Consider the following 24,099-nt stretch of genomic DNA (forward strand, 5'->3'; position numbering starts at 1 on the left):
CAAGGTTTTCGCAGTATTTCCCCAATCTCTTTAGTCATGATTTCTAGATAGTGTATAATTAAATTATATTTTTCTAGTATCCTCTTGGAGTTTCCCCAGTATGGGTTCCTCTAGCGTCCGCAATTTTGTATAAGCGTTTTTTTAATAAATAATTTATTCATTTTGCAAAAATCTGGTACTTTCTTCCCCAGTCGTTACTTAACCATACTCTATATTCCCCAACTTCATTTAAATCTTCGACTGTCCCTCTCGACAACAGACCTCACCTCACACACTGTCAGATTTTACTCGACCAGGATTTCTCCACCCTTCCAAGTATTTTTCCACCCTTTAATAAATCTCATGTAATCATTTTTCCTTTTGACCAGAAATTAAATATATTTGTAATTTTGTATCCACACGACACAGTTCAAAAGGTACTTACGTAAATTTATTAATTACATGCGACGAGCGCCTTTCTACCACTAGCACTACCTTGCGGCATCTGAGCGAACTTCATTTACAACGACAAGCAAATGAGACTAGCTGTGCTCACGGCCTTTATGGTCGAAGGTATACTTCAAGAATAATTGAAATACGCCGAACCCGTGCAGCTCAATGGGTAGCGTGGTGCATGACGGCTTAGGACATACCACGCGGTTGTTTGTATGAGGCTTGAAAATGATTTCCAGAACTGAAATGATACCAATTGACTTCAAAGCAGTTCAAGAAAAATTGAAGGAAGACAACAAATTTTTGTGGGAGTTATTGAAAATATTGCCCAACGTTAAATCACCCGGTTAGTGGCCGTCTGACTTGTTACATCCATCTTTAGTATGTGAGTTTAGTAACGGTAAGGTCCCTATTTCAGATGAAGCTGAAGAAGAAAGTCCTTATCTTCGTACCTATAATAAAAGTAAGTTGAATGAACGCAGGTGTAAGTCTATTTCCGTATCAAAATAACGTCCATTTGGCGCGTGTCTTGATTCGTAATGTCTTACAATGTGTATTTTATTTTCAGATAATAATCGTAAGCCATCACTAGGAAAGGAAGGGACTGATCGTGCCAAAAGCTTGGAAGAGTTACATGCTCGGCTAAGCGAACTTAAAGGTAAGGGCCTTACAATATAAGTGCATGCATGTACGCTCCTAGCATGTTCTGGAAATATTTTCATGTAACAGTATTTCACAAATTTCTATCGAACTAGATGTGCTTTAAGCTAGTAGAAATAGACATATCCTCTTGACTCTTATGTGTTGTTTATTTATCCATATCCTCTTTGACCGCCTTTTCTTTGTTCTTACTTTGAAAGTCAATGGAACTGCAAGGTCGGATTTAGTTGTACGTGCTCTACCTTTCGATCTCCTCATAGTATGAATCCTGGAGCATCGGATTTCATAATTTTTAGCAAACTGGAACGTACTGGGTTAGAAAATTGCATTAAAGGATAAATTAAAGTGAGCACAACTCGGAGGAAGTTCACCCTGAGCTTGACCAGGTAGCTCAAAATACGCAAATATTGTGAAAATTACATTTTTGTCGCTTCATATTTGTTAGATCATGCATACGTTTGATTTACTGGCTGTGTTAATATTTTTGGTTCGAGGAAAAACTATCTCGAAGGATTAGTACCTATTGGGGCAAGATATTATGATATTAAAATTAAGACTGTGAGGAGGTGTCATTGATTTGATTTTGTCTCAGCTCCAACTCTCTGTGTTTAGTTAACTATTGCAATTATGTTTATCTTCAGTGGAAAGTAGAGTGTAATGAGGTAGAGCCAACATCAATCAACAAACTAAGATTCTCAGAAAATAGAGTAAATTCTGAATAGAACATGTATCAGCTTTGCGCCATAAAACAAGATCTGCCAGGTGGTAGATAAATACCACAAATCAGATCAGCAGCTGAGGAAGAGGCAATGGCAAAGGCCTTCAGAAAAATGTAAAAGCTTGTGTCTGTAGCTTGATGAGCATTTTCGAAATTACAGCCTCATCAAGATTTGAAAATTCCTAAAGATTTAGATAACACTCAAGATGTATCAAAGGGTAACAAAGGAAATGAAAATTTTGAGTAGGGACAGTAGAAGCCTTCAAGTTCTCAGGCCCACTTATTGACTAAATTTTATCTGGCTGAAGATGGAGTGGCATTGGTAATTGATCAGAGCCTTTGCTCGCTACTTCATTAGCTAGTCATATTCTAGAGTCTACTTCTGATGGAGAACTGTTTAGCACTATTGTAACCGAGAGCAAAGTTTTCTGAGGAAAGATAAAAAAACAAATCTGCCCTTCGAGAAAAAAACTGGTAAAATTGAAAATTTTTGTTAGAGTATTTTCATGGTAGACAGGATGGAACTAAGGTAAATGAAGTTTATTAAAAGGCAAATAGACACCAAAATCTGATAAGAGAACAGATAATTTGTATAGTGGGTCAGCCTAATGTATTCACATTGAATGCATTACGTGATGTAGCAGAGGCAATGTGGTTATTGCTTTCTGAAATATTGACCTTATTGTACATGATTATTAATGTTTGTGCCTACTGTGAGAACACAAACATGGTGAAAAATAGCTGTGTTATCAGGCACCTGGAACTTTCACTACAAAAAAGCCACTGTTTTGGGCAGTTTTTCAGCTCTGCAAACATTAATTGCCATAAAAATGTTTTTTATCTGGGCATTGTCCCTTCTCAGTAGGAAATTTTCTCCCTTGTCACTCTCATCATGAGTGCTAGATAGTAATAGTTGCAAGCAGTGGCGGCGCGTGCGTATACGCATGTTAGCAAGTGCACACCCAAAGATGAATGAATTATAAAAGAAAACTATTTCTTTGCAACGAGAAGGATAAAAATCCTGTCTGCATATGCTAGAAACATGAACGCTACAGCTATCTCCTTTTCGAATTCACCGCTCTACAAGTGTGCGATCTAGTGGCATCGCGCCGGGCCAAAGGCATTGACCGGGCGCATTTTCGGTCTATGCGATCGCTTGAGGGTGCTCTGGTGGGACGAAGTATGCGGGGGGGTATATGCAGTTCAAATGGGTGATGGGAGCAGACTCAAAACGATGCGAGTGCGCAGGCGCATGTTTTTGGTGAGTGACTCGCAGGTAGTGTAGTGGTGTAGCCGCCACGTACACTACCTGCGCCCAGGATCCTAGTCCCCTAGTCCGTCTACAGAGTCATCTGTATGGCCGTTTTCTACACTACTTCCTCATAGGGTGTAAGGAAAGGAGAATGAATTTCGCCTACCGTCACTTGTAAAGGCGTGTTTAGAATAATTATTTTCATTTATGCTAATATTATTTCTGTTCATGCAATTTTAAGGTTAGAATATGCCAGTTATATGTTTTGCTTGCGATGTATTCTATTACGACGAAATATGATGCTCATGGATTAGCATTAACATAATATTATTAAATCATCCTATATCTGCTCTAATGCACACCCTAGATAAATTACCACCAGCCGCCACTGGTTGCAAGCATCCTTTTCCTTCACATTTGTACTCCATGGCCCTCTATATTCTGCTAAATGCAGTAAAATTCCCTTGTATCGCTCATTAATGTAACAAAATCCTGTGTATAACGAGGTTTAACGAGGAGTTTCTAATCCCTTCGACTTTCGTGTGATTGCTAATGTACATTTCCCCAAATGTAATGAGTCAGGGTGATACAAAATCCCTGCTTGTACGAACTATTCTTTGGTCCCTTGAGGAATTATTTCCTCTTTTATAAAGAAATTAAGGCCATCTTTGGTGCTTAACTGTTCCTTACTTATTATCTGTTGTTCTCAAATGTGTCCGTTGCCATATCAGTTGATAAAACAAATCGATGTAATGGTCAGTATAAGTAATCTCAGAGTAATTTTGCAACCTTAAAAATTTATGTAATGACGGCTGTAAAACAAAAATGCAATATTTTCTTATATGATAAATGCAACATCTTTAAATTTGGCAAGATGTGACATGGGAACATTACATAGACTTAAAAATTCTGCACCAAGGAATCAACGAATATATTCCACAAAAACTGAAATGTGACAATAAAGAACCTCGCTGGTGCAACAATGATGTTTGAAAGGACCTTAGGAAACAAAGAAAACTGTACAACTTGTGCAAAAAGTCCATTTCATTCGGTAAATCGAAGGAACTTGAAGCAAAAGAAAGTCACGCTGCAAAACGCTCAATAATCAAGAAATGAATGCGAACTGCACTGTGAAAATTCAAGAAAAAAGTACTCAGTGACTTACTTGAATAAAATCTTAAATCTTTTTGGTCGCATGTGAGAGAGCTTCAGGGAAAATCTTCAACCGTAGATTTTGTTATTTGGTAAAGATGGGATACTTGTCACCGAAAATATTGACAAAGCTTACACATTAAATTCCCACTTCGAAAGTGTATACACTACAGACGATACTGATTGTAATAGGGTAGTTTCCTTCATCAAAGAAAACGATAGGCATTGATTGCGATTCGTTACCCACCATTAGTGTATTCATAATACACAAATTATTTGGTTTTTGAAATACCGGTTTAGACGAATGGCAAGGGTCAAATTTTATCCTCACTTGAAAAAGGCCAGATTGGCGCCCATGCGATTCCACTCCGCGTGACGTCACAGGGACCTAGTTTCTACCTGAGAGGATAGGAGTTATACATCGTCTGAGGTTACCAATGCATGCATGAGGCACAGAGCTCAGGGAAACATGTCTTAATAATAACCTATTAAAACTGGCTAAGGTCGGAAAGTTTTCTTCGTTTGATAAGGTATTAATAAATCTTTTTTAAGCAAAGCGCTACCATTCAGCAAGGTACTCAGCTATCCGCTAGCATCCTGCGTCCTATCAGCGCTCAGAGCCTCGATCAAGGTCACTTCACAAGGAGAGAGGGGGAACCAGAAATGCGTCGCACGGACTTTCCTACTTACGCGTCGCGTTTTTGCGCGCTTGAAATTTTTTACTTTTCATTTAATCGCGAAAAATAGATATCGTCATTTAAAAATCTAAATGTGCGAAATACGTACTCCAGGAGTAATAATCTTTCGATTTAGGCAATAAAAAATAATAGGAAACCACCCTATTTAGACATCCCATGTACTGAGGAACCGATGGAAGAAATCTCTATACAACACGATGACAATCGATAAAGAATAGTGTTACTCTGATATTCATTAAGGGAAACAGACATGACCCAGGCTACTATCGTCCAATTTCTCTAACATTGATTATAGGCAAGTTACTGGAGCATATCATTGAACTAGTAATATCTTGACTTTCTTGGACAGTTGTAATTACCTCCTTGGCTGGCAACGCGGCTTCTGGAAGAGTAGATCATGTGAAACGCAGCTCTTTCTTCTTGATGCTCTCAAATCTGGTGAATCAAAAAGACAAGGTGACACATTATTTATAAATTTTAAAAGCTTTCGGCACGGTACCTTACAAAAACTTTTGTACAAAGTACAGTATGTGGATTAAAAGAAACAGTGGTCAACTGGATACACAAATTTTTCAGTGATTGTAAACAAAAAGTAGTTCTTGATGGAATAAGCTCTGATGTAGTTACCGGACATCAGGTGTTCCATAAGGAAGAGTTATTGGCCCCCTTTCGTTCGCTGTATATATTAATGACCTCTGCTCCTGAATTAGCGGTAAAATGCTTTTATTTGCTATTGACACTATCATCTATTATGAAATTAGTGTTCACTCTGACTTTGAAATTTATCATCGGATTTAAACAATGTTCATTTGTGGAGCCAAAAGTGGGACTTAATCTGAGCGAATGTACAGCGGCACATTTTTTTGCAAAGTTCATCCAACAATAACCATGTTTATGCTGTGTATGGCATGTATTAAAATAAAGGTAACAGACCGAGTGAAGTACCTTGAAGTTACAATAGATTTGAATCTCTTTTGGGGAATGCACATAACAAATATTTGCGGCATAGCTCTGAAGAACTTAGGATGTGTCAAGTGTATTGTGGGAAGATTTTCAGATGAGAAAGTGAAAGAACGATGCTATTTCTCACTCGTCCGACCACACCTTGAATATGCTGCAAGCATATGGGATCTGGTGCAGAAAGACTTAATCCCTGAACTGAATAAAATACGTACAAATGTAGGCTGTGCAGTTCGTCAAAAACTGCTATGGGTGTACAGACAGCAAATTAGGCTGGAAGCCACTGGAGATTTGAAGGCTGTGCACTAGGCTTAGATTGCTTGAACAATTGAGAATAGATATCATCACGTGCAACACGGAGAATATACCTAATATTAGAGCTCCTCTATATTTCCAGGTCCGACAGAAGAGATTAATTTTGTGAGATATTTTGCCGAATGGACAGATATGGGAATTCGTTTTTCTCCTGAATCGTAAGGACTTTCATAAATGCTAGTCGTAATCTTGTTGAGAATTTGCATTTTATATGTAGACTGCTGGTGTCCCAACACCCCCTGCCACACGCCTTTTTAGGCAGCTTGTGGGATAGTATGTAGATATAGTAGGTGAAAATAGTTTTTCTTTGACCCAAACACATTAAATAGCCTTTTATTCAAATGTGTATGTGCCCTGTAAAAGAATTGAATTACAGAATTACAGAATTACCTCTCCTAAATACATTTTTTACTAAATTTTTATACTTTAGAGCTTCTTAGTCAGGCCCAAGGTGGACTTTTTTAGAGCTGAGATTCTGTTCTCTTATTACTGATCCCAAAAGGCAACTTTTCCTAGCTAATTCACTTCCATTGCTAATTTTTTTTAAATTTGGTACACCATAGTGGAGTCCTGTTATATTCATTTTATTTTTAGTTTATTTTAGTTTAGTGTTAAAACTACATCAGTGGGATGCGTCAGCTGTCGCTAAACATTACGCCTCCAGCCCTGGGCATAAAATAATGTTTAACGCTACACGGGTATTGGCGTAGACGGAAGAGTATCATCTGCGTCTTATACGTGAATCTGTCGAGATAGAGAAAAGGCCAAACAACTTTAATAGGGAGGATGGATATAACCTCAGCCGCATATGGAGAGGGTTCCTGGCCCAATATAATGACCAACGGCTATCGCCTTCTGCGAAAATTCAAAATCGGGTCAACAATGGGTAACCAAACGTAAATAAGCTCGGGACGAGAACGGTTTCCCTCCCATTCTCTTGATAACGCTCCCAGTAGGAGGAGTGAAACGTCGAGTAAGAAAATGTTACGTACGCAGCAATTCCCGAAAACAACCGTCAACATTATTTTAGTTTAGTTTTTTATTTATTGTTATCTTGTTATATTTTGTCTCCTAATTACATCCTCACTTGCTTGCAGTTCTGCATCTGAAATCTCTCATGTACATTTCTTGCATATTTTGTCAGTGACTAAAATACTCCATTCCTGTATAGGAGCTTGGTTCATCTTTTACTTTTATCTCAATCTTTAGTCATTTTCTTCAGAATGGAATTTATTTGGCCTGTATCCCTTGCAATCTTAGGCCCATAATCTACATGGATTGCTAAGTAGGTGAAAGCTTTTTTCAACATCTCTGATTGATCATTGATCAGTTTCTGTTTGTGTTCCATCCTTCTCATCTACCAAATATTGTCACTTTTTCCCATTTTCCTGGTGCTTATTTCAGTTTTTAGAATGCCTTTTCCTGTTAGCACACATATTTCTACATCGAGTTGACTATTCCTATCGGCATACCTATGATCCATGGAGGGTCGTCTGGGTTTCCACTTGTATATTTTGGGCCACTTTCATCTCAGCATGTTAGAGTTTATCCTTGTGAAGTTGGTAATACATGTTTTATTTGGTTAAGCAATAAAAGAAAAATGTCCATATTATTGTGTGTCTGTGTTAGTTTATGCTTCGGTAAAGTAGTTTTGCTTGTTTTCCCCAGAAAAAATTGCTGCACGTAGACAAACGTATTATATCAGGGTTCCCACTCAACCGTGAAAACCTTAAAACCGTGAATAAGCCGTGAATTAAGTATACCGTGAAAAAACCTGTAAGAAGCCGTGAATTTCGTCATAAAACCTTAAAAATCTCTCAAACTTGATTGTAGAACTACGATAGACGGATCAAAAGAAAAAAGGATATTTCGATCATGTTTCAAGGCCGAGTCACGTGCAGACACTGTCCACGCATTTATCTGCGCATGTGTATTCGAAGCGCAATTATTAATTGGTCCGTGTGTGCCATGACAGCACATTGACCTTAAGCCTGCGATTGGAAGACATTAACCCTGGCAAAAAATCAGGCACTTCTTCTCTTCCCTGCCACCCTTCTCTCTTCATTTTCCCACTCACACCCTTTCGCCGGACATGAATTTTGCTAACAATAGGTGACGTCATGAGAGATAGCACTGTCATTGCTGCGTTTGCATTATTGGCATCTGTTGCGTTTGCTACATTTTTAGTTAACGTGCGGCCGATGATTGTTAGGTGATCAATATTTCTGCCTAAAATGCCTAATCTACAAACTGTGAATTTTATGACATTTAGACCGTGAAAACCTGGAAAAAACAGTGAAATTTATAATGTAGTTAGAGTGGGATCCCTGAATATGAAGAATTCTGTTGAAATAGATAGAATTAATCGTGCTCTATTGGATGAAGAATAAGATGACCTTGATATGTCTTATGATCTGGTTAGTGATGAAGGCGAATAGGTTGAGGGAGGAGGTTATTGAGGGACATATGGGGGACTCATAGACGGAGTAATCTGATGATGATCAGGAGGAATGAAAAAAAAAACAGAATTATTTCGTCGCGTGCAATAAAAAGAATTATTAACTCTTTGACTTACGGCTATGGAAGAAAACCCCTGTGAAATTGAAGAGAGGAAGACAAAATAAGCTACATGATGAAATAGGGGCTGTTTTGGGTGTTAGTCAAGCTGCAAGAATACTTTTAGAAGCGTGAGAGAATTTGATTTGATCCTTCCGTGCTGTATTTGATCGTGTAAAATACGAATCAGTGCATATATTGAACTTGAGTAGAGTGTGGAGTATCAATGACAAAGGGATACCTATTTCACAGATGTAACTGAAATCATGGCTCTAATTGGTCTGCTGTATTTGGCTGGACGACTACGAGCTCAATGTCTCAACACCCTGTGTTTTATGGAAAAATCAAGGACATGGTGTAGAAATTTTTGGTCTGGTAATGAGTAGGAAGCAATTCCATTTTCTACTAACATGGTTAATGGTTATGCTTTAATGACAGAACTAAGAGGCAAGAGTGGAAGAAGAAAGATCATCTTTGCTATGCTCGCAAACTTTCCTAAAAATTCTTTGAGAATAGGGTGGTTTCCTATTATTTTTTTATTGCCTTAATCGAAAGATTATTACTCCTGGAGTACGTATTTCACGCTTTTAGATTTTTAAACAACGATATCTATTTTTTGCGATTAAATGAAAAGTGAAAATTTTCAAGCGCGCGAAAACTCGACGGCTAAGTAGGAATGATGGGAAAACTCCACGTGACGTCATTCTGTTTCCCGCTGCCACAAGTGAGGTGACCTTGGGGCGAGGCTCTGAGTGCTGATACAGGGCAGGATGCCTGCAGGTAGCAGAGTTCCATGCTAGCTGGTAGCGCTTGGCTTAAATAAGGATTATTAATACCTTATTAAATGAAGAAAACTTTCCGACCTTAGCCAGTTTTAATAGGTGATCATTAAGACATGTTTCCCTGAGCTCTGTGCCTCATGCATGCATTGGTAATCTCAGACGATGTAAAACTCCTATCTACTCTTATAGAAACTAGGTCCCTGTGACGTCACGTGGAGTGGCATCGCATGGGCGCCAATCTGGCCTCTTTCAAATGAGGATAAAATTGACCAATGCCATTCGTCCTTGTCCATTGTCCTTCAAGAACTTGTCAGGATGTTAGGTAAAATCAAGCATTTTTGGTTTTCATCAAAAAACTACTTTGGTGTCAAATGCACCTAAGCAAAAAAAATGTTTTGCTCGTGTCAACAATGCACGACAATCGTGCTATTGACAGTACTACGTGTAAAAATAAAAAAACATCACATATTAAAATGAACACAAGGTTGGAATGGTCACTAGCGACAAACAAAATGTGTAAAACCTATAGTTTCAACCATAGCAATAGACAATGGCCAATGGTCACATTTAATTCCATGTTCAATTTGGCTGAAATCAATGCCCAGGTTATTCTTGCGGATATTTATGTAAAATCTGTGTGATGATGTTTGTATTTGAAGAATCGTGGCGAAGATTTGGTGAAACACCAGCTGATTGAAAGGGAAATGAATGCAAGGCGAATCATTCTCTCTCATCAGCTGAAAAAATAGCTCTCTTTAAAAAAGGAAATTATATCATTTCAAGACATCATTGTGGATGAATCCTAGCAATCTCTCAATCAAAAACTTCAAACAACTAACATAAAACATTACCACACAACAGAAAAAAATTGCTGATTACACAAAATGAAAACAACTGGAGACTTCAATAGGCATTATGATTGTGTGCATTATTGTTTTCCACCTAGAGATAAACTAAAAATAACATTAAACAGTAACAGCATAGCATTTTCAGCATAGTGCCATTGTATTTTCATTATTTGATATATTTTTTGGCAAAAGAATAGGTTGTGTACCTCTTTGTGTCTTCAGTTTTTTCTCAATTGTATTGGAAGATGTTATGAATTATATGACATTGGAATGACCTGTAAGTGCCTAAGTGTCACATATTAAAATTTATTTGGCGTATCATATTTCAATGATAAATGCGATGGTGGTTGGCGTAACATGGTGAAACTCCTTCATGATGCACAAAGGTTAAGAAAACACTTAGCTGTTTCACAAAATAAAATATATTGCGACCGGTTTCGATACAGCGTATCATCATCTGGCAATTACAAGTTCCCACCTCCTTTTCTCCACCTCCACTCTACTTCCCCTCTAACGCCTTCAACGGTATAAATTCTGTGTACTGATACTTGTAATTGCCAGATGATGATACGCTGTATCGAAACCGGTCGCAATATATTTTATTTTGTGAAACAGCTAAGTGTATTCTTAACCTTTGTGCATCGTATCATATTTCAGTAAAATTGAGTGCAAAATACTTCCTCATTGATTGAGAAAATTATTTTTCCAAAGGAATATTCGTAATTTACCTTGATTCGCTATTGCCATCTGCTGTTTAGGTAACCACTATCAATTTGGTTTCATTATAATTGTTTTTAGGAAATGGAAAATGTTTTGTGGTTGAAACATTTTCAGATTTCATATCGGTTTTAGTTGTTGAAGGAACATCATATGCATGAATGTTGGTAATTTTTGTGTTCTTAATGCCATTGTTGTCAAAAAATGTTGGTTCAAAAATTTTTTGCCAAAAATTTTTTGATGATGTTTTATTTGGATATATATCTTATTTTTTTCAGTTACTTCATTCATATTTTTATTTCTGAAGCGGAGGATGTGTTGACATTTTTTGAGCAACAGTGCTCTTACATCAAAGTTATTGTTTCTAAGGTTCAAGGAAATGTTCCGGGCCTATGACCAACATAGCTTTACGGAGTCACTCACAAGTGGCATTCAAATGTATAACTTTCACTTCGTAAAAAATCATTTACCGAGACAAGGAGTTGAACATGTGTCTTCCGAATCCATGCATGATCCGTTATTGTTGAAGCCAATAAGGGCGAATGTAACTCTGTGGTATCTTGTGTAGTAAACAACCTGGTGCAAATTTGAGAGTTTGGGATTCGAGTCACGGTCAGGACTAGGAGGTAAATAGTTTTCAGAGAGGTATTAGTTTTTGTGAAGGATGATTCCATTAAACTCTCATCTTTTTGTGTTATTCTTGTTCTGCAATTTTATATGTTCACAAAGAGAGTAAAAATATTTTAATCATCTTATTTGTTTTTTCATCAAACTCATATTTAAATGGCACAACGCTTTACTCAGACATATGAATGTGTCAGTATGGAAAATCTTTTATCAGGAATGTACAACATTTCCACAAAGTAAGACCTAAAGAGATCAAATTAAAATTTATGTATGACTAACGGTAAAGTTACAAAGATATTTTTGTCATTCTTTTTAATTTATCATTTCTACATATTGTATTTTTATTATTATTATTACATATTGATGCAGGTAGGCTATTGCCTGGGGGCAGCATTATTTTTGCAAAATTGAATAACAATTCTACATACCTAATAACAAAGTAAGAAACGGAAAAGGCACCTATAGTAAAAAATAATGCATAAATTCTAATTTCATAGGACTAACAAATAAACATTGACCCGAATATACGTAATACCCCGTGAGCTGCCACAATAGGCGTGTGATGGGGGAGTTAGAAGCGGAAGTGGAAGGTATCAAGGCACCAGCCATTAACAATGAAATAGGAAATGCTGATATGTATTCCGCCTAGCATTTGTTTTATTCGTTCATTGTTTGGGGCATGGTCTAGGAAAATGAGAAGGTCTGGAAACTCTTCGCCCAGGCATGGTCGCTTATGCCTCGTTCACATTACGATCGTCCGAGCCGTCGTCGGAACTATCGTGCATTCACATTACGATGGTTGAAACCTGTGCTGCTCTCTAGTGCTGACATCTAAAGTGAACGGGAAATTGATGATTAGCAAAGCTGTTGAGGTTTGCATTGACAAGATGTTACTGTTTTCAACGTGTATTTACCGAATAATTTTTCTTCCGCTCATATTCTTCCTTCCTAGGACAAATCCATGAAAATAATAGAGCTTCACGAGCTTTTCGTCCTTCTCTTGTCGCTTCCGTTTCTGGTCTCCCAGCGCCTAACCATAGTAAAGTGGCAACGTTCGGAACTACGTCAACTATAGTCAGGACTTGCATTCACATGGCTAGTTCGGTCAACTATAGTTAGGACGACGGCTCGGACTATCGTAATGTGAATGAGGCATTAGTGAAGTAGTTTCCCGTGTAGGTCGGTGGAAGCGCCACCTAACCTGGAGGGCAAGTTCTCTCCTCAGTTGTATGCGTTACTTCAGAATGTATGAACTAATCCACGGCAAAAATTGTCTTAATCACAGCGAAAGTGGCTACTTGTTAACAAGTTCATATGCACCTAACATTATATTTATAGTTGTAGCTTGAAGACGTTCTCAAACATGAGTATTAATCAAATTGAAGATGCTGCATTTCAGGGTTGTCTGCATGAATACCTTGCTATAATAATTAAGCCATAATGGAAGAGTACCAGTACTTAAAATCTTTTGTAGTAGGAAAGGGTATTGTAAAGAATATAGCTTTTTTTTTGTTACCCTGTGGTAAGTGAAGGTAAAGGTCAACATCTTTAGCTTGTCACAGCAGCAAAGTAGACGCCATTATCACTGTGACCAGTGGAATGTTTCAGCTGTATTTCACGTATATTCATGCTATTCCTTGCTTTCAAACTCTATTTAGAACAATAATATCAGAAACGCAGACCATTACTTGCCTAGCAGGGTTCTCACTCAACCGTGAAAACCTTAAAACCGTGAATAAGCCGTGAATTTCGTCTACCGTGAAAAAAACCTGGAAATACCCGTGAATTTCGTCGTAAAACCTTACAAACCTCTCAAACATGATTGTAGAACTACGATTGACAGATCAAAAGAAGAGTCGATACTTCGATCATGTTTCAAGGCCGAGTCACGTGCAGACACAGTCCACGAATTTATCTGCACACGTATATTTGAGTCGCAAATATTGGTCCATGTGCCACGACGACACACCGACCGTAAGGCTGTGATTGGAAGGCCTTTAACCAAAGTGATCATTAACCCTGGCGAAAAATCGGACACCTCTTCACTTCCCTGTCACCCTCTATTTTCCCACTCAACAACCTTTAGACGGTCCTAAATTTTGCTAACGATAGGTGACGTCATAAGAGCACTCATTGCTGCGTTTGCATTCCCAGCGTTTATTGCGTTTGCTATATATTTAGTTAACGTGCAGCCAGTGATTTTTGTGTGATCAGTATTTCTTCCTAAAATGGCATATCAACAAGACCGTGAATTTGACGCCATTTTGGCCGTGAAAACCTGGAAAAAACCTTGAATTTTATAATTTATTTAGAGTGGGAACACTGCCTAGGCTTACATTTCATAGGAAATACTTGATGTGAAGTGGCGTGAAGCCCCGACAGTGGCTTAGTAAGCACGACCCTCGCCACATGTGCCACAGTGTGGACTTGTGACGTCAACATCTTGTCCGGTGAAACCCATCCCGAAGTTCGCTCTGAGAAATGGCTTGGTGGTGTAACTGGCTAACACATCTGACCGGCAATGGAGAGATCCGGGTTCGAATCCCGGCTAAGTCAAATATTTTTTCAGGGCGAACTTCATCCGTTGGTGTACTTAACTTTGGACCCGTGCGCGTGACTGCGTACAAAGTCACTTGTTCCTGCAGTGCTTTGTTTTCCGTACGCTCGTGACAGTTTGCGACGAATCGCGCAGCTTTCCTTTGTATGTTATTATATTCACGGATTAATGTCTATTTACCTTTTCCAGGAAAGAAGTTGGATTACAAGGAGAAGCTGATGAAGAAGAAGCTGAAGAATCAGATGAAGAAGAAGAAACGGAGCAAGGAACTGGGCATGAAGCGCACCCTCATCAAATTGCCCAAATCGGAGAAGGAAGAGATCCTCGGGATGGCCAATGGCAGCGCGGCCGGCCTCAAGCCCTCCAAGCCCGTATTTAATAGCGCGGGGAAGATGGTGTTCAGCAAGTTCGACTTCAGGTCGGACGAACTCGTGGGAGATGGCGTGGCCAAGGGGAAGAAGAACAAGAAAGAGGATCCGAAGAAGTTGATGGAACGCCTGAAGAGGGAGAAGAAGGAGGAGGAGGATGGTGGGGATCTGGAGAACGAAGAAGGTGGGGAGATGGACAAGAAAAAGATGAAGAGCTGGGCCTCGGTGTTGGCCCGGTCGCGGGGCGAAAAGGTCCTGGACGATCCCGAGTTGTTGAAGAAGTCGATTAATCGGGCTGAGTCAAAGAAGCGGTCCAGTCAGAAGAAGTGGAAGGAGAGGGAGGAGAAGGTCACAAAGGAAAAGGAGGAGAGGCAGGCGAAGAGGACAGCGGCCATATCCGCCAAGAAGAAGGAGAAGAAAATGAAGAAAATAAAGAAGGCGGTGAAGAAGGGTAGAATCATTCCTGGGTTCAGTTAGGAAGTGTTTATTTAAATGTGGTCTGGACGTGCTTGGAAAGCTCTGGAGTGAATAAGTGGAATGCTGCTGACGTTTCGACGACCGGCTTGGCCATCTTCAGGTACCGCCATCGTCATGGTGTGGGGCTACCAACCCCGAAGGCGGTTGTCGAGTAAGTGACCATCCGTCCTGTAGACAGTTGCGGAGTCGGTCGTCAAAACGTCGGCAGCACTCCAGTTCTTGAGTACGTGGCAGTACAAAGAACTTTCTACGCGGGAAAACATCCAATTACTTGGTCGGGACGTTAAGTTTCGTGCGGTGAGACCTGTGATTTTTCCCCCGGCTATCTTTTCAAGGTAGGTGAAGTGGACTGTGTAAATAAAAGGGAAATGTTTACCACAGCTTTGAATTCACAAGAGACAATTATTTTATTTGTTGTGACTACCATTATTGTTGGATATTTAAAACAATAAAATTTTCATCTTTTTTTTTAAAGAATTTCATAATACTGACTGCCTTGAGAATTTACGTTCTGCTATTATTTTCTCATTTATCACTGAATTAATCTTTCTCCTGATTAAAATTTGTGCCGCAAAAGTGACAGGAGAGAGGAAAAATGGACGAATATCGAAAAGTACGAGCATTCATTCATTTAAATTGCGATATTACAACTGGAACTTGTATAGAAAAATAATCTAGTATAGAGTAATGTATAATGGTTGGTGAAAGAGGATAGTATCATTCATGGGTCCAGTAAGGGGAAGGTCGTAAAATGTGATCGGGAAATTTTTAAGGTTCCTGCTATTAGACCCTTGATTTTTTGTTCACTCCCTGCAATCTTTCCATGTTTGTTGAAGGGGACTGCATGGGTGAGAGAATATTATCACAGATTTCAGTTAATAATGACAATCTTTTTACTTATCGATACCTCCGCTCCGCAAACGCTCAACAATCGCCCACCGAAACAAATCCGCTCATCTAGTGGTCCAACAATCGAATCCTCTCAGCTGGCAGTAGCCGGAGCATAAACGCTCATCTCCAATTCGGAGATGATCGAATTTGATTCGGTGGAGGTATCGTTGTGGCCACTGTGCTTTTTTGGTTCTGATTAGCTCAGATCTTATCCGTTTTTTTTTAAATTTTGGCTGCCTTGTGAATGTATTAAGTAAGACATACACATATATTCCTTTAAATTTATTTCCGAAGGACGCGTTTCGTTGTTAATACAAGATTTTCAAGTGCGTAAGTTTTTTTTGTTGTAACAATGACTCATTTTGTGAAAATATTATGTGTAAATTATGAAATGTCGCAATCAACTAATGCTAATAACCTCCACCACATAGTAGCACATATCATACAAGTTATTGTGAATGTCTGCTCTATTATCCTGCTACGGAATCTTGGTCGTATGAATTTTCTGTATGCCTTTAAAAAGACGATCATAACACGCATTACTACCGAGATCATAGGTTTTCGTGAAGAATGAGGCGACATTTTTGGCGGATTAGAATATCTGTAAATGTGTAGGGTCGATCTTATTTTTGTTGTGAAAACCAAATGAAGGTATGTGTAGTGAAAAAAATTGACTTGACTATGGGATTCGAAACCATATCTCCCTATTTCGGTTGCGTAACTGCTAGAACATTGACCGGTAATCAGGTGATCCGGGTTCAAATCCCGGTGTAATATAATTATATTTTCCACGTCACGAATATTTTCCTTAGGTGTTTACATATTTTGGTGTTTTTTGTCACTTGTTTATCCTGTACTTTAAGTTGATGGTGTTTTCTGTTTTACATCGGTTGACTACTGGATGGTGTTAAATTCCCGGAGAGACGGAGTTCACCTTCTGTTTAAATACGGCCTATTTGGAATCTCTTGGAGAGACTTTCTAAGCCCAGTTTATTTTCCATTAGTGTGAGATTCTCCCTTGATTAATGGCTGAAGGTGACGGTGACATGGCTCGTTTAATTAGTTCCTAGGAGGTGGAAAGTCCGCAGTCCCTGCTTAAATTGTCATCGATCACACTCACTCAGGGCATAATTAATCTTTTCTGAGATATTAGTGAAGTAGGAAGTGCACCACGAGAATTTCTCATTTTTAACGAGAGACGGTCGGGAAGATATATATTTAAAAAAATTAAGTTGACGCGTGGGATTGCCTCTAACGTGAAGGAGATTGAATGCCCTGTAGGTAATTGAGATTATTACGGAAGCTGTGGTCCGGTGAAGGAGACCGTTTTGCATGGAAGGATTGCTGCTATTGTCTCTCAACGTTAATGCTGTTCGTTAGCTTTCTTTTAATGTGGATCGAGGTGCTGAATAAAGTAGTTAGCATATGTCGCGAGATGTGCAATTTAAATGCGTTCATTTTCCGAGCGAAAATTAGCATTTCTGTGACTCCATGCTTAGCGTTTCAAATAGATCGGAGTAGCTAATCTTCCGGAAGACGTGGGGAGTAATTTCGGTGGAAATTCACTGTTTGGAGTATCATGCCAATTTCAGGGAGAATTTAAAATAAACCTTTAAAAAATCTGTGATATTTCCTCAGTATCATACGCATTGGTAAATTTTCGATATAAGGACGTACCGTACTTCGGTTATGACTGTTTTGGCACGTATGCGTAATCGTTGAGTTGAAGCATAATGCTAGTTCAATGTTAAGCCTCTTTATGAATTTAATTAGTGAATTCTCCTTAGGTTATGCGCATTTCGTAAAAGTTACAACACTCGCTCTCATGATCAAGGTTTTATCGTTCGTTCTATGCTCCATAACTTAAAAAATCATTTTTTTTTAATTTCATGTATAATTTTACTTATTTTTTTTAAGGGTTGATCTAAATATCGCTTAACCATATTTAATCTACTCTACTGTGTCATTTAATAAAACGCTTTTTACCGAGAAACCCGTACAATTTTGAAAGAAGTCTTCAAATTTTGAAAAAGTGGGTAATGTCAGCTAGCTTTGTACATGTAATAACTGTTCAAATGAAATCTTCTTAACTCCTGTTTATTTAACTACACCACTAAAATATCTGTTTATTATATCTTTAAACCGATATTAGTTGTGCTTTTGTGTTTTATTAGGGACTGCTTATTTCGGTACGCATTTTGATTTTGCTGAAATCTTTGGCACTTATTAAACTGTGCGGCTGAGTTTGTGATTACAATATGACACTAGACGCAGAGTGTACGTGCGACTTAATTAGTGTATTCAGTTTTGATTTAATACATTAATTTGACATGCTGTGTGTATGGTACATGTGTTAGGGTTGATCTTAATAGCGATTAACCATATTTTATCCATGGTACTCCGTCATACCATGAAATGCTTTTTATCGAACATCCCATACAATTGTGAAAGTAGTCGTCAAATGTTGAAGAAGTCGGTAGTATCAGTTTGCTTTGTAAGGTATTTAGCTAGTTATCAAATTACTGTTCAAATGTGATCTTCCGAACTCCTGTTTATTTGATTGATGTATAGATATTTTAGCTATGCTTTTCTGCGGTACTTGTGACTACTTATTTCGGCACGTCTTTATCTTTAAAATTTCCCTTTAATTTTATCTGTAAGTAGATATTTTATTTGTGCTTTCGTGATCTGCTAGTGGCATCTTATTTGGGAACTCCTTAAGATTTTGCTGGAATCTTTGGCACATAGAGAACTGAACGGGTGTGTTTGTGATTTTAATATGACACGAGAAGCGCTGCTTAACACGAGAACTACCAATGGAGTCATTTTGACTCCTCGCGATATACACGATCGCCTGATATACTTTCGAATTTCGCATATCAAACAAAAATGATTACCTTAAGTAATGTATCGGTAAAAGCCGAAATAATCAGCAAAAACATACAATTATGAGGTAGGAGTCGGTATGACTCCATTCGGTAGTTTTTGGAGGGATATCAAGTCCGGTATTTCTAGTGTTAAATGCAATCATTTTCCCGAAGAAAATCAGCCATTCTGCGATAACGGTTCCAGGGTTTTAAATCGAAGCTGAAAAAAGTTAATCATTATCGTAGGTAAGTCATTATCGAGATGATGTTCACCTCTTGATAATGTCTTGAAAAGTTCGAAACTGGTTGAATTTTTAATAAATCCTGATTGGAATACAACAAAGTTCACTTTTGAATCCATCCTGTTTGTTCGATCTATGAGCAGATATTTCATTCGCGCTTTTGTGATCTTTCTTGTGATGGCTTATTTCGGAACGCCCCTGCGATACGATTTTGCTGAAATCTTAGGCACTTATTGTTAGTGAACTGAGCTGCAGAATTTTGTGATTACCATATGACTCTAGAGGCGGAGCTTAAATGCGATCATTTTCCCGGAGAAAATTAGCCATTCTGCGATAACGTGCACAGTGTTTTAAATAGACGCAAAAAAAGAAAGGGCGAGGAAGCTCATTGTGGGTCTGGCGCACGGTTTGAAGGGGAACGCGGAAGGATGTCGTATTCCATCAGATATCAATTCGGCTGGACGGAGAAACGAACCACTTCCGGTTTCCGAACGGCTTTCCGAGTCTCCCCCGCCTCACGGCGTATTTTCTTTGCATGAACGAGTGTATTTGGCCTCCTTGGCTCAGTTCTGCTTTCCGGCCCTTATCTCCGTCATAAACGTAGTTCTTTTCTTCCTGCCTGTAGGTCAATGTAACAAATGTTTCATCCGCTCCTGTGTTTTTATTTTCAAGCTCCAGTTTTGAGCGAATCGCTATCAGATGGTGGCAATTACTAGTTGGCAGTAGACTCATCGTATTCTTTTGTGTTTTTTTTGGTTGAAAGATGTATAACATGTTTTTAAAGGACGGGGAAAATTGTTGTCCGACAACATAATTTTGATATGCGATATTGTGACTTTCGATTTGTCTTGTATTTACTTAGCGATTAGAAGTGGTCCTGCGTTTGCACGATGTCTATTCAATTTATTTAAGGAAAATCATACTTTCGTACTGATAAATAGTTAGTATTTTATAATTTTTATAAAACATCGATCAATTTAAATGTATCTCGTTCAGTTTTGCCAGTTTTATTTCTTTATAAATGAAAAATGCAACAAATAGTAGGATGTTTTTTTTAGTTTTGCCCGCTAGATATTTTCTGTAGGTATCGCGGTTGAGGTATTTCATTGCATTTTCCTAATTTGGTGATGCTGTACGGCCTAGCTGATGCTTTTAGTTTTGGAATTATACCTTACTACTAGGCTCTCTTGTTTATTCACAGCCAGGGCAATTTTCAATTGGAAAGGAACTACTACTGCCCTGTGACCGGCGATGATGGCCGAAGGATTTTTTTATTTCGGGTACAGCCTCGATCGAATCAAATTTCTGCGTTTTTTGAGTGTTAAGTTGCGTCCATATTTGAGTTTATTTTCGTAAGCAACAAAAAATAGCTCCTGGAGCGCTTTTCATTGTTGTTTACACGTCAGAGATGCTGTCATACGCTGGCTACAGGATGACCGCCGGTTCTAGCTTGGTGTTTTCCGACGAGAGAATTTCTCTTATGTGCGTCTAGGGTAAACAGTACAATATGTTCGCGTGCTTAGTGCTTTGATTCCCTCGCATGTTTTCCGGGCGATTCATCTCGGATGTAGGGTGGAGTATTTTTTTCCAATATAAGCGCCGTGAAAATTTGTTTCCGTGGAGCGTTGCTTTGATATCTGCTCTCCTATTGTTCGCTGCGTCGTCGGGTGGATGTCTCTCGCCTAGGGCTCGCTTCGTGTTGGAAAGAGAATATCCTCTTTCCGTCATATTATCCTTCATCAACTGCTCACCTCGCGAGCCAGCTTATTTAATTCACGTCCGGGGGTATTTGCCAGCCGTTTACCTGAAAGTATTATTGGAATATATGTAGTATTCGTACTTATTAGAAAGGCAGGGCGACTGAAAATTAGTTAAGTTGGTGTTATTTTAACGATTTTCATTGACCCAATCTATACCTTTTTTGTGTACCTGATCTCGTCATGGTTATTTTCGCTGAACGCATTAAAAAAATTTTTTAGATGTGCTTTAGAAGTGTTTTGTTTATTGCCTAATTTGTTGTGGTGATTTACCGTTATGATTTTGGCAGTTCATTGTTATTTTTTTACGGTTTTCATGGAACCAATCCGGGACCTGTTTTTTTTCTTCGAGACTAATGTCGCTACACGCATTCACTAAAATTTTGGCTGTGCTTTTGGTGTGTTTAGACTGGCCTATTTTCTGTGGTGATCTATTGCATTTTGATTATTTACTGAAAATAAGTTTAGTCAGTGTAATTTTTTTACGCTTTTAATTGGCCCAATCTGGGACCTGTTTTTTTGTTCCTAGCCTCATGGAGGCTAAGCTCGTTGGACGAATTCACAAAAATTTTAAACGTGCTTTAGGAGTTTTTTGACAGTGGCCTAATTTTTAGTTTTGATTTATCATATTTTGATTATGGCAGTTATATAGTATTTTATTTTCCACGAAAAGCTAGAATTCCTACCTCTCCGTATTCATTCGCTTCTGTGTCTCCAATTCTATCGAAACTAGAAAAATGTAGTGTGGTTCAAAAATTATTTTCTCTTTTGTTAAATTGAAGTAAATGTGATGCGAACTGCGAGTAAAACAAGCGTAATATGGCGAATAATAGCGAATAATATCGCGAGGCCTCCTCACAGATGGAATTTGAGAGTGCTTGCTCCGTAGAAATTATTGGAATTAATTTGATACATTTTATGGAAGAAGCAGGACGTGAGTTTTTGTTTAATCTGCATCTACGTGGTACCGTGCAAGTCACCACCAGGGTGTGTGGCATGGGGTGATTCCACACCAGGCATGCAGGACTAATCCTAGCCTTAATCTGATACGCTTGCGGGACCACAGGCTGAGCGCACAGGACAGCGAGATGCGGTTAGACCAGAAACTAGGAGAGTGTCAATGACACGAAAATGCTACCGTGTAAATAAGACCATTAGTAAGTAGTAGAAAACGAAAAGTTAACTGTAGTGCTTAGAATAGTAACTGATACATGCATTAGTTGTAAAATGCCATTAAATGCATGCAGATAGCTAGTATTCACAGTTACAGTAAGTTATTAACTATACATTCAGATCATATGTTACCTAGTCCGAGTTAGGCTATCCAAGAGCTAAACTATCGCAGGTATTATGGTCCCTTATGGTACGCGGAAATTTACCTGTAAACTTGGGAGCCACCCGAAGGATGTGAAGCTGAAGGCGTGTGTTACTGCCCAACATCCACTTGCCTGCAAATAGGTTCTATCGCAATGAAACGTGGAATTATGTAGCCGAGGTTAGCTCTCACCATTCATTCCGCCGCCTACGACAGTATTTAAGCCCAGATCGAGACATGCATCACAAACTTTTGGCTCCATCTGATTTGTGTGGTTCATCTAATCTTTCCTTCAGTTCTGTGTACTCCGCTGATACGTACTCTTAGTATTTCATTTAGTTCAGGCTTTATTAAAGCGCCTCCTATCCCCTCGAAGGGTGCGCGGGTGTCACCCCCCCCCCACATAGTGAGTGGGTGGGGTGGTCGGAAACGAGTCTGGGACTTTAGGAGAATCGATATAAACGGGCGGGGGAGCGTACGAATAGATAAGTTTGAGAAGAAGAAGAAGAAGAGGAAGATGTGAATGTAGTAGTTCGGAAGTGGGCAGATGAATGGGGGCTAGGAAGGCGGGGCCCACTTGCGCTATAAGGGGGGAAAGAGAAAGATTTAGTGGCGGGGTCCGGCGTGCAGATTGAGGGAGGATCCTTCCCCTATATTCCGCCGGGGAGAGGCGGAGGAGGAGCGGCCGGTTTATGAGTAATGTGCGGCGGAGATGCACGCAAGCTGGTGATAGTTGGCGCGCGATGAGGGTGGGCCCCTATCTTTGTATGTGTGTGTGTGGGGGGCGAAAGAGATGGGGTCGGTGGGGGTTGGACTCTTCCTCATCCTCATCCACGAAGGGGAAAAAAATATGGTCTCTTTTTCGTGTTTGGGGTTAGAGAGGGGAGGGAGAGAGAGAGGGGAGAGGCTTGTGTGTGTGCCGTGGAAGTTGGGTATATAATAGGGTGGGTGAAAAAACGGCATAAATTACGAAAAGAGGAAAAGGAGGTCGTGAGTTAATGGTTCGTTGATTAAGAGGGGTTCAGTCATGCGGATGGCATTCGGGAGGGGGCGGGGTTCGAGGCGGGGAATGAAAAAAGTTGTGCGGGAGGGGATTGGGGTGGGGATGTGCAATCGGAGGATGTGAACCCTTTTTCCGTGCCGAAGGGACTCTGGGGAAAATTATAATCTCTCCCCGCACTCCATCTCTCTCTCTCTCTGTTAGAAAAGAAATCGTAGCTTCTGCGGTCACAAAGCTGCCTCACTCTTATGGTGCAGAGAAAATGTTTCTGACTTCCCAGTGTCTGTTAAACCATCTCATCAATTTTGGAGTCTTTGAGCCGCCGACCCGACTTGAATTTATCGAGGGAAAGTTGCACCTTGGGATGGACCAACATTGCTGTCCAAGCAGTGGAGTAATAATATATATTTTCCCTATCATTTGTGCAATCTAAGTTCTGCACAATTTTTGTCGGCTTATTCGGTGATGTAATGCGGTACGATAAGAATTACTATGTGGTACTCTTCTAAATGATTTTTTTTACCTTTTTTCAAACTATATTATAGATTCTGTTTGGCTCTGCGGTTTTTTGCCTCTCCGTCTCTTTTGTATGAATTTCCAAATTTGCCTCTTGAGTGCTGTTCAATTTGTGAAGAATAAATTTTCACCGTTGATGAGTGTAATGCTACGGTATGCGGAGATTTGAATCGAGGCCATACTTTCCATCCTAGTGATGAGAATTTATTAAGGTTAAGTATCTACGTAAGTAAGTAGTCATGGAGTAATGGAACATTACTAGTTCAAAAGGTAAGCTGGTTACACGATCTATCGATGGCCTCCTTGATTGAATGGGTGGTAAAGCCACGTTTTACGTTGCGTGAACTATTCCAGTCTTCCACTATATCGTTTTTAATGGCGTTACACCCAGC

At 39.2% G+C, this 24,099-nt stretch overlaps 1 protein-coding gene across 1 annotated transcript; it reads left to right on the forward strand.

Moving 5' to 3' along the window:
• Window positions 1-568: 568 nt before the first annotated feature.
• On the forward strand, window positions 569-15,588 carry LOC124165747 (surfeit locus protein 6 homolog). The gene is made up of 4 exons (XM_046543231.1): window positions 569-778; window positions 851-895; window positions 1,001-1,090; window positions 14,464-15,588. Exons 1-4 carry the CDS (start codon window positions 661-663, stop codon window positions 15,117-15,119), a joined length of 909 nt encoding a protein of 302 aa, XP_046399187.1. The 5' UTR covers window positions 569-660; the 3' UTR covers window positions 15,120-15,588.
• The last annotated feature ends 8,511 nt before the right edge of the window (window positions 15,589-24,099 follow it).

The sequence above is a fragment of the Ischnura elegans genome, chromosome 9 (assembly GCF_921293095.1).
Source record: "Ischnura elegans chromosome 9, ioIscEleg1.1, whole genome shotgun sequence".
Taxonomy (NCBI): Eukaryota; Metazoa; Arthropoda; class Insecta; order Odonata; family Coenagrionidae; genus Ischnura; species Ischnura elegans.